The 11,542-nt window shown below is 30.5% G+C and overlaps 1 protein-coding gene across 1 annotated transcript; it reads left to right on the top strand.

Annotated features, from left to right (window-relative positions):
• The first annotated feature begins 7,849 nt into the window (after nucleotides 1–7,849).
• On the top strand, nucleotides 7,850–11,241 carry LOC112603126 (neuromodulin). Its single transcript, XM_025351556.1, has 3 exons — nucleotides 7,850–7,979; nucleotides 8,261–8,421; nucleotides 10,488–11,241. Exons 1-3 carry the CDS (start codon nucleotides 7,925–7,927, stop codon nucleotides 10,620–10,622), a joined length of 351 nt encoding a protein of 116 aa, XP_025207341.1. The 5' UTR covers nucleotides 7,850–7,924; the 3' UTR covers nucleotides 10,623–11,241.
• The last annotated feature ends 301 nt before the right edge of the window (nucleotides 11,242–11,542 follow it).

The raw sequence follows: 11,542 nt of genomic DNA, 5'->3' as shown, positions 1-11,542 counted from the left end.
TATTTAAGAATACCGTTGGGCCATATAACGCTAATGCAGCGACTCACACCGCGAATTTATTGTAGTGCCGCAGTGGCACCCGCAAACTCTGTATCCAAGTGAATAGTAATTTATTATCAAGTGACTGCGACGTACTAGACGGTACCAGATTCCACACGATCCGACGTCGTTCGAGGCATATTGTTGAGATTTCACGATTTCGCGGGGAGCTTTAGATAATTTTTCCATGTAGGGTTCCACGACTCGTATATATCGCGCGATATACCGATGAATGAAGACTAATTTTAAACTAATGGTCTGCAGGGAGATATAATATAATAAAATCTGTTCTCAACTTCCAACTCGGTACATATATATATATATATATATATACGACTTCGCGATTACAGGAAGCTTATCGAACGCAAAAGGCACACATATAACGTATCGAAAAGGCCAGAGTATTTTATCATCTTGACGGTTGGGTGGCTGGATCGTATAAAATGTAGTTTCTACCCTAGCATAATAATTTATATGTTTATTTTAGTCCCGAAGTGTAACTTGATAATGTAGTATAGGAGATACACTATACACCATCGGGGGTCGTAACAGGACGTAACTATTATTATTATTATTATTATTTGATATTTTTAAGTATCGCTCCCTTTCCGCCTAGTCTAGCCCCGGTATAAACGAATGTGTCCAATGTTGTAAGAACGATACCCGCGGATCGTAAAAAATTTCCGCAAACAAATAATAATGTTTATACGGTGCATAGTGTGCGGTAGGTACACACGGCTGTAGGTTGCAACATCCGCGTTTTCAGTGATCATTTTATTATACGTAATATAATATTTTAACGCACGCAATGTACTCGTATATAAATATTGCGTATAAAAATAATAACGAGATTACATGTTCGTACCGACGCGGGTGGAGTCTCCCGTGATGAGTTATCGAGTGGGTGCGATGGGGTAAACGGAGTGTTGTTATAAATACGTATATATGCGTATAGCCGCTGTTCTACGGTGCAGCATATTATACAGTTTAAGTACCTATTACATATATGTATAATGACACGACATTATAATATAGAGGCGGAAATATGCACATATATATAAATATATCGTATAATACGTATACATAGGTATATTAAACACGGTGGTGAACAGCAATATAGCGGTGGAAGTGTAGCGGCAATATAATTGCCGAGAAGGTGACGCGCGGCCTTGGTCGAACGCGCGACCTGATGACCTCCAATGACCGACACGGGCCGCCCTCGCGCGCGTACGCTCACACCCCCCGCGAACGACCCAACTACCGCGCGCCGCGATCGATGCAGTTCGCCGCCGAAAACCACCACACACAAAGACAGACACATACATTCCATCTATACAGCGACTACCATCCCCGCCGCCGTCTCCGGTTACCCCCCCCCTCCTCCTCGTCCTCCTCCTAGAACCCTGCACATCGGAACACCTTACCATTTTGTCTTGTCCACGCGTCTATACACAATATACCACAATATACTTGGTAACGAACGCAGAGGGGTAGCTTTACGACGCGTCCATAAGTGATCAGGTCCGATTTCCGAACACGCATTGTTTTATTATGGTTATTACCTATATTATGTGACGTCGTCGGCGGTAAATACCGTGGTTACGGGTACTGCGGAGCTGCGTTAGGTGCGGGGGAATCGGAGTGTAAAAAACGTACACCGTAAACGTGCAGAGTCTGCGGCGCGTCGCCAGTGTCAGTTAATCGCGACGTCGAGCGGAAATCGCCGTGACCGTAGGTATGCGCGCGTCTTTTCGCATCCACGGCCGTCTATTTTGTTATGACGTTGCATATATACCTGACGCGCACAGCGCTGACCTCCTTTATACTTTGAAACCGGAAGCGGAGAATTTCATCGATCGGGGACATCTTTTTCGTTTTTGCATAATGTGTAACAAAAAAAAAAAAAAAAGCACGAGAAAAAAAAAAAAAAAAAAAAACCATCGTGTCTCTAGCGGCGGCGCGTTCCTGTAAATAGCTGACGTTTTACGCCGTAGTACAATATCGATGGTAATATTTTATACCGTTTCTTTTCAATTCAATGGTCTCGCGACGAACCGCGGCGCGTTCGTCCTGTTTGTTCCTGTGTAGTATACATATACGTTTATTCGAACGCATTATCAGCATATTTTATCTGCAGCACGCAAACGTCTGCAGTTCAAAACTCGGGTCCGCCGTCTACCTACCACACCGACAACCGGACGAGGGTTACGGTTACGTTACAAAAAAAGTTTAATTAGCTTGTTGTTGACTTTTTTCTCCGACGCGTTGAAGGTGAAAATTCTTTCTACTTTAAACTTTTACGTGCAACCGTGTGCACGGGTACGAACGGCAAACCGCCGTTGCACCATACACCTCATAATCATTGTTGTTATTACGATTTTCGGTATAAATTATTAATAATTAGAACTTATTTAATTTTTTTTTTCATTATTTGAATTACCCAGTGTCGACCGTACTAGATTGATGGAACTTTCGAGTATTATTACCTTCTACATAATATTATGCTTAAAACTTTTAAATATTCAGTACCCGGGCATCATCCATATACATACATGACTCAATTCGTGGCGGTGATAGGACCGAGAATTTTAAAAACGAAAATCGGTGAAAAGAGATTAGTCACTGATGAGATGTCCATCTTATTCTTCATTACATTTATTTCTGTACATAATTTATACATTTTATTTCAATTAACTTAATCTATTAAATATTATTATTAGTCTTTTGCGGAAAATATACTGATTTAGTAAATAAACATTTTCCCTTGCCCGTTGTACGAATATCGTCACGTCATTGGATGTAAGATATGTACATAAATAGGTACGTTATATTTTACACCAAACCGAATAGAATGGTATTAATTCATACTAAATTATTATTAATAATACACTTACTCTAGAACTATACGTATATTTATTAAGGGGTGTCCTCGGTTCGGAAAAACAAAAAGACCCAACAGTGGCATGCTGACGTATATATCCTCCACCCTCGTCCACAAAATCATATACGCACTTACATGATAAATATGATGTAATATTTTGTACATACGCAAAAGTACCCTGCAAATTACACCTAAGCATTGCGTTGTATACATTATATATGCACGTCGCAAATCGTGATGATAAATCGTTAATAATATAATATTAATGGTGCCGTATGCACGCGTATAATAGCTGGTACACATACCTATTCTATATTCCTATACAAATATATATATATATATATATATATATATATATATATATATATATATGCACACACAATATAGTATTATATAACCCGAAGTAGTTCCACAATTGTATAAATATTAAATACATTACGCCCGTCGCGAAATAAATTGCCCGTGCGAACAACGCAAATTGTGGAAACGTTAAGTACAATAGGCTGGCCGACTACTGCAGTATAACAATGATAATAATAATTCGCAGACGGGCGAAGAGATTATTTTCTTTTTTTTAATGTTCAGTGAAAACGGTTTTATAGACGGTTTACAGTGTTTACACCTTAGATTGCCATAATATACATTATACACATAATATTACACCATTCATACATAATCGTCTGTACGTCTAATGCAACGAATTTTCGAGTTGACCTTCGGTTTATTAATACAAAATATTGCCTACCTATACGAGTACGAGTACATTTGATGGGTTCTTGTGAACAATAAATTCCAGTCACCATGGATTTTAGATTAATATTTTGTATTTAAACATAGCAAGTAATTAAAGCGTTAGCGAATTAATGCTATTTTCTAAGTTAAATTCATAGAAAAACATTTTAAAAACTTAAAGTTAACAGTTATCTATTTTCTTAACTCAGATAAGTTAAAAGTTATATAAAAACTTTTAATTAACTTTTTAATATAGGACAATTATTTCTAATAGGTACATATAAATAATTATATTGCTTATAGGTAGTTAAAAACAATAACTCACTAAGTACGTTAATGTGTATGGTTTATTTTTATCAATATGACAAAAATTCGAAAATATTTTATCATTTGTTCTTCTAAAAATTTTACATATAACTTACTACTGTTTATTTTTATAACCATGTATTATTATTATTATTATTCTTAAAGTGTATTGAATATTTCTGAATAATGAAAAATAAAAATAAGAATAAATTAAATCAAATTTTTAATTTCCCATTTATCTTTATAATATAATAATATTACGCGATATGAATTAAATTATTAGACAATATCTTATTATTTTATAATATTTTATTATTTGATTTTTTGTGAGTATAAATAAATGCAACTCTAACTTGATATAAATTAATTCATTACTTATTAATGTGGTTTTTTGGAATTGAGTAGTTTTAGTTACTGAATTGTACGTCTAATCCCGTAAAAACATAATATTAATTACTATGGTATGTTAACTAGTATCCATGCCTAATTTATGCCTTTTTTATAATGCTTTAATTATACAATATATTATAGTAAATGATTTTTAAGAATTCGATAGGAGTTGTTCTACAAAACTATTGTTTGTATAATAATAATTAATAATATACTTTATTAGACTATAATAAAGATGTCATTGATTTTCACAAATTAATTACATACAGTTGACTCGCATTAGTTCTTCGAGAATGAATATATTTAAATTTTAAAGCGTATAAATCTTAAGCTAATGAGTTAATTGAATAAATGAGGAGTTTTAGATAAAATACATTTCTTAACAAATGATTACAAATAACATTTGGGATGAATTTAAAATTTAAAAAAATACAAACTTGTAAAGACAATATTATAGTATTTTATGAGTTACATCCTTATTGTACATGTAGTGAAAATTGTTTTTCTTTATTTACACGAAAGGTTGTTTGATTGATGGTTCACAATACGCCTAAATATATATATAGAGAGAGAGAGAGATCGGTACAACTTGTGAGAACGATTTACATCGTGAAGTATTTTTATACAGGCGAAAGTAATTTTATTGATGGATTAAAAAATAAGTTTATTTTGAAAACTTTATAATCGAGATTTTTCCCACGAGAATAATTATTTACTATGATTTTTACTGAAATCTTCGCCATACTAATATTTTATACTGACAAAAAATGTATAAACATAAACATATTATATAATATTTCAATTTATCATTCACTTGGATATATGGTCGTTATTTTTTTTATGACTTTTTATATTCCAGCTTATAACTTAAAATAATTTTAAATAACTTTAGATTCACTCAAAATTTAGCATAAGTTCAATAGACATAAAAAAACAAACTATAAAAATGATATGATATTTATTACAATATAGCTGTGTAGGTACACTTACTCGTATTATATTCTGTGTACGAATAGTAGTAGGTACTGGGTACTAGGTAGTATAATATAGTATATATTGTATATAATATAAGCATTGAAATTTAATCAGACTTTATTATTATTATTATTATTATTATTATTATTATTAGTTAGATATAATTAATAAAATGGGTTTGGAAAATTACAACAGCAAGTATTCGTGAATTACTTATATTTTGTAGGTTAGAATATCCCAAATGAGATGGACGTTACCAATAAAAAAAATATCCTCTTGTGAGAAGCAGTTTCAATGATTAAAAAAAAAACATATAAACCGGGGAAAGTAAAAGACACAAGAATATGATAAAACAGTAAGGATACGAGAAATGGAGCATTGATTTGCACTATACTGTGTGCGGAGTCTAAAAAAAATGTAGGGCACAGTGTGGTAGTGTTTCCTTCTCAACACTACCCTTTCCAAAAGTCATATAAATATATATATATATATTATAAAATGTAGTAGACATTTTTTTAGTATTATTATTATATATACCCAGATACCCTTGTTTTTATTGTACATCTATTTATGTTCATTTTATTATCATTTTATCTACTAACAAAAAGAAGTCGAGTATTTTATTTTGTCAAGTATTTTTTTCTCGGGTATTCTTTATCATTGTTCACATTTTTCAAATATACAGTATGAGTGCCAAAAACCAGAACAAAAATTTAAACTTTGGGTAATATTTATTATATGGCATCTGGGATAAATAAATCCCAAAAATACGATGGTATCTATGAAATAGCTATGTGCTTTGGTATAAAAATATAAAACACACGTGAGGTGTTTACATTTATTATATATATTTATACATAAACCCTTGTAAAGTATTTGAGTAAAAGTATTTGAGTAAAGGAATTCAAATACTTTTAGTATTAAGTATATACTTTTTGTTTTTATTATATATATTATGTTATATTTATTATGTGCCTATATTTTGGGAGTGAATTAAATCCTGAAATTATATTTATAAATATATGTACAATAAGTATTTAATACCTTGTTTTATATGTATTTAATCCATGTACTGTATTATTTATTATTTATACCTACATTATGAATTTTTATATTCCAATATTATTTAACTATTAACCTATACAATTCTTAAAAGTTTTTACTCCAGTGCTTTAATTATTATTATACTTTTTGGTTTTTGAATGCGTTCACATATTCATTATTTACTAAAACACCATAATGAAAATATATAGTGGTGTATCAACGTGTATTATATTGTGTTCGTAACCTATTGTGTTTAGGTCATATGCGGAAAGTCATTCCAATTTTTTTTTGTTTCCCAAACATGTTTTAATGACCGAAATAAAAATGTGAACAATGTCAAATTAAACAAATAATCGATACAAAACAAATAACAGTATTGTAGAGAATAATATGAAAATTCCATAAATCATGTTTTGAAATTAAACACTACTTGGCTTGTACATATACACAATATATATATATATAGGTTATATATGTCATATATATAGATTCGTGTGTGTGATGTGTACAACCGTACACTTATGTTTCAAAAGTTTTAATGACATGTATAATTTTTCATGACGTGATGAGGATTTAAAAGTTTGTTAAAATGCATTGCGTAGTTCCTCTTCCGATCTGTACTAGTGGTTTGTATACGATTGTAATTTTGAACATACGTGTAGAACATTGTGATCTGCCAAAAATGTTTGCGCATACTGCACACCCTTTGAGTTAATGCTTTCTGTTTAATACCACTGACTGATGATGATAGAGGATGTGAGGAGGAGTTTGAAAGCAGAGGACAGCAAAAATGGATTACATGTAAAACAAATTATACACGTTTTAAATGTTTAATAACGATTGGGTTACCAGCTTTGTACAATATTTTATATTTAGCTGTGCGCCATAATACAAATATTACAATATACACCGCCAACATGAGTGTGTATGTACCATTTACATAGAAATGATCTAAAAAGCACATCGATATTATAAATAAATAATAATAATAATAATAAATGTTTTATGTAGTAAGTTGTCCGCGCTTGCAAACATAGAATATAAAACATTAATCAGAATATGTAATATCACTATTATATTATTAAATCATAGACACAAACGGGGAATTAAATCGACGAGAGCTAAAATCCTTTAATTTTTTACGAAAAACTAGTGGAATTTCGTATCATCATTGTTTATTTAATCGGTTCTAATCCATACATTTCCGATCTTCACATGATAGTCCCAGGAAATGATCGTCAACACAATTTATATTATATTGTAGTACCTATTTCCATAATTTAATAGGTCATATTTGATTATGTTTTTATTAAATTTTCTTTTTAATAATTCCCGCATATGCGCAGGACGTAAAAGGAAAAAAATTATTACATTGCGATTGTTATTGATGGGGGAAGGCATGATTTCTACCTAACCCCTGTCCTACGTACATATCATGACTAGAAAAGAGCGTGTATCGTAATTTAATTTACGTTTTATTTTGTTTATGTGTAAATAGATTTGGAAGAACGCGATAGTTTGACCAGTTCGGTTAGCGAAGAAGAAAACTCCGACACGATGAAAACATCCGAGGAAGTAGATTTCGAAAAGGAATTCCGACCGGATGACGTTGGTAAGGAAAAAAATCGAACCCCCGAGGACACAAACGACCAGCGTTCCACGCGCACACAAACTGTTTTCGTGTTGTATGTGTAATTTTATGTGCGTGTGACACACTATATGAATATATTTATTACAAGATAAATGGAAATTCTTTCTTTTGTTTAGCGATTTTTTTTCTTTTTATTTATTTCGAATCTGTTGTAATACAATTCTCACACGCACACACATACACACACAATATGTTCACAAAAACTATTTATTTTTTATTTATATGCATATATTTTTAAACAGAATTGTGTCACGCTGCGACTAAAATCCAAGCTTCATTCCGAGGTCATATGACTAGGAAACAGCAGGCTGGCGGAAAAGATGAGCCCGGCGCTACCGCTTCTGCTTTAACTTCTAAAGACGAGACTCTTGAATCACAGTTGAAAAACGTCGATATAAACAAGGTATGAATACTTAATAATATTCATTTTTATGCAAAAGTAAGATATTATAGTGGTATAAATTTTTTTAATCATATAAAATTGACATTAGATGGCACAGAAAAGTTCATTTAAAAATGTTAGTGTATAATGTTATAGTATAGGACTACACTGGAGAAAAATTATAATAAGATGCGTACAAAGAGATTTGCAATAATTATATGAATATAATATTATATAAGCACAAGAGATAAAATTTTTATTTTCGTGAATTCTGGAATTATACTTAATCATCATAATATAATTAAACATTATACAGAATTTACAATGACAATATTATCGTAAAAAGTTGTTGCATATATACATATTAATATATTATATTAGGTTTTATGGCATTTAAATAAGCTATCAATATATATATATATATATATATTATATATACACGGATAAAAACATTGTGTGGTTAAAATGAGACAAAAACTTGACTATGATTAAAGCAGTTAATATTTTTGATACATTCTGATTAGTAAATAAAAGCAAATTTTTCTTACTTACTGAAGTCCAATAATGAATATAAATAATTGATTAATATTTTTTTTATCTAAGTTTTGTAGGATATACATTTTTTTTATTTAACCACTATTGCTGTTATAATTAATATATTTTTTATTAAAAAAAAACGTGATTTTTATTTTGGTTTCTTTTAAGAATATGCAATTTTAAACACCTAGCAAAACTATTTTCTACAAAACTTATAAATAAGAACCATTCAAAGTTTAAACACATTTCCATGATTTCATTAAAATCCTTTATCGGGAAGAAATGTTAATTTTATTTTCCATTTAGAGGTTTTAATTGTTATGTAAAGATGAACAATAATTGGTTGGTATGTTGATGACATGGGAAATGTACATGATGAGAATAAAAGAATAATAACAATGAATAACAGCCATATTTGTTGCACAATAATAATACATCAAAAACATTAATATTAAAAGAGAAAATACAGATTCAATTACATATCTATACACATTTACCGACTATCTACTATTGGAATTTTTATGGTGATCCAAGATGAGTTTCTCAAAACAAATATTCTTGAATAAAATAAATATATACTTATTTTTTAATCGTAAAAAACCAATATGTACGCTTGGAATCTAAAATATAATAGTTGAATAGTGGATCACCAAAATATATTACATTTGCCACTTGTGTAATATACCTAATATGTATTCAAAAACAAAATGTCTAATCTACTCGTATGTTAATATGCATAGTTTTATGTTGAACTATAACTGTCACTCGTCCACTTTTATTTCTATACCTAAACATTATAAAATTCAAAAGCATTAAAAGTTAAGTTATAAATATATTTTTCTACAACTTGAGAATTGCATTTCAGTATTTCACATGACCAGAACTTATGTAACGCAACATTGAAGGTTATTTTCCAGCGTGAAAATAAGTTTCCAGTAAAAGTTTATTTCACTAGGCTGTAGATCAGGCATATCAAACACCCAGCCCGAGGGCCGCATGCGGCCCTCAGTTCATTTTTTTTGTGGCCCGTGGCTGCCAATATTAATGGACAAAAAAAAAATAATAATAACAAAATATTAATGCTGTGTCACAACTATCTTGGATTCTTAGAGAATAATTTAATTTGTATACATTATAATAATGTCTTATCTTCTGATAAGTTAACCTTTTTTTAGTTTAATTGTATTTGCAGTATTCATAAACGTAACGAAAAAATTGAAAAATTTGTATAAAATATTCATTTTTTTTTTTTGTCAAATTTTTATATGCAGCTCGTATTGCTATAACTATTCGATATATTTGGCTCACTTAATACTTTGAGTTTGACATGTCTGCTGTGGATTAAAAATCCGCTAGGTTGGAATAAAATCATTGATTCACCACGTCATCGACCAACAATTTTTAAACAATGTATACTTACACGCGCTATAATAATAATAATAATTTATAGTCGTTCTTCGTCCATCATCGTCGACCGTATGATGTAAAACCCATTTATTTTGATATTACCCATAAAATGTACTACACATCCATTGAACTGTCGTGTACAGGACGCGGACCAAGATCAGCTGTTGGACGTGGACTTGGCCGATCCGGAGCTGCACAAAGCCGCTACGAAGATTCAGGCATCGTTCCGCGGGCACAAAGCTCGAAAGGCTGACGATGGAATCGATAACAAGCAATAGGACCGCCGCTGCTGTATAAAATTTCCATTATTATTATTAATATTATTTTTTTTTCTTACATTCAATAATGCTATATGGTAATAATGATAATATCTATCGAGGACAGATGAGTTAATTCAGCATAATAGGTACGACAACTGCAATTGTTATACTACACATTTGTTTGGTCATTATTATTATTATTATTATTATTATTATCATCATCATAGTAATTTTCGATAATATTATTTTATATATTTCACTGCGGATGTAGGAGAGGAAACGTTTTATTAAAATTACATTTACTACATTTAATATATAGGTTTTCCAACGCTGTCGTGACAAGTTTCTTATTAGGTTCAGCAACATAACATTATGCCAATCGGTTCGTAAACCACAGCATTAGATACCTATATATTATTAAACTAATTAAATAAAGTATTGTTCAATTTTTTTCTCTTAAGCTAATAACATTCCTTTTCCGCCATCTTCGTCTTATATTATAATACAGTCATAATATTTTATTCATTTCCACTGTATCGATTATGACCAACGTAAAATTCGTATAAATGTGTAATTATTATTATTGTTATTTTTACTATTATTAATATAATTATTAATATGTATATTTTAAAACACGCACATCAATTTAAATACTTTTTCTGGAGTTTCTACCAAAATAATAAACTACGGTCGATATTGTATATCGTATTATATACCTACCTTATGTATTTAAACTAAAATTTGGTAGCTGCAGGGTACTATAATACTGTAATAATTATATCAATACCGTTGTGTCCCATCAGAACGTAATAATCAAACGTAATTGTAATCAAAATAATAATAATTATATATAAAATTAAAAATCACGAAAATGACGAGGGTTACTATTACATTAAACATAGGAGAGCTTATAATGCGTCGTTTCAAAGAATATTAAT

Source organism: Melanaphis sacchari, unplaced genomic scaffold (assembly GCF_002803265.2).
Source record: "Melanaphis sacchari strain LSU unplaced genomic scaffold, SCAv2.0 Contig971_pilon_pilon, whole genome shotgun sequence".
In the NCBI taxonomy this organism is placed as follows: domain Eukaryota; kingdom Metazoa; phylum Arthropoda; class Insecta; order Hemiptera; family Aphididae; genus Melanaphis; species Melanaphis sacchari.
The sequence above is the reverse complement of the archived record's forward strand: the minus strand, read 5'-3'. Positions and strand labels throughout refer to the sequence as shown.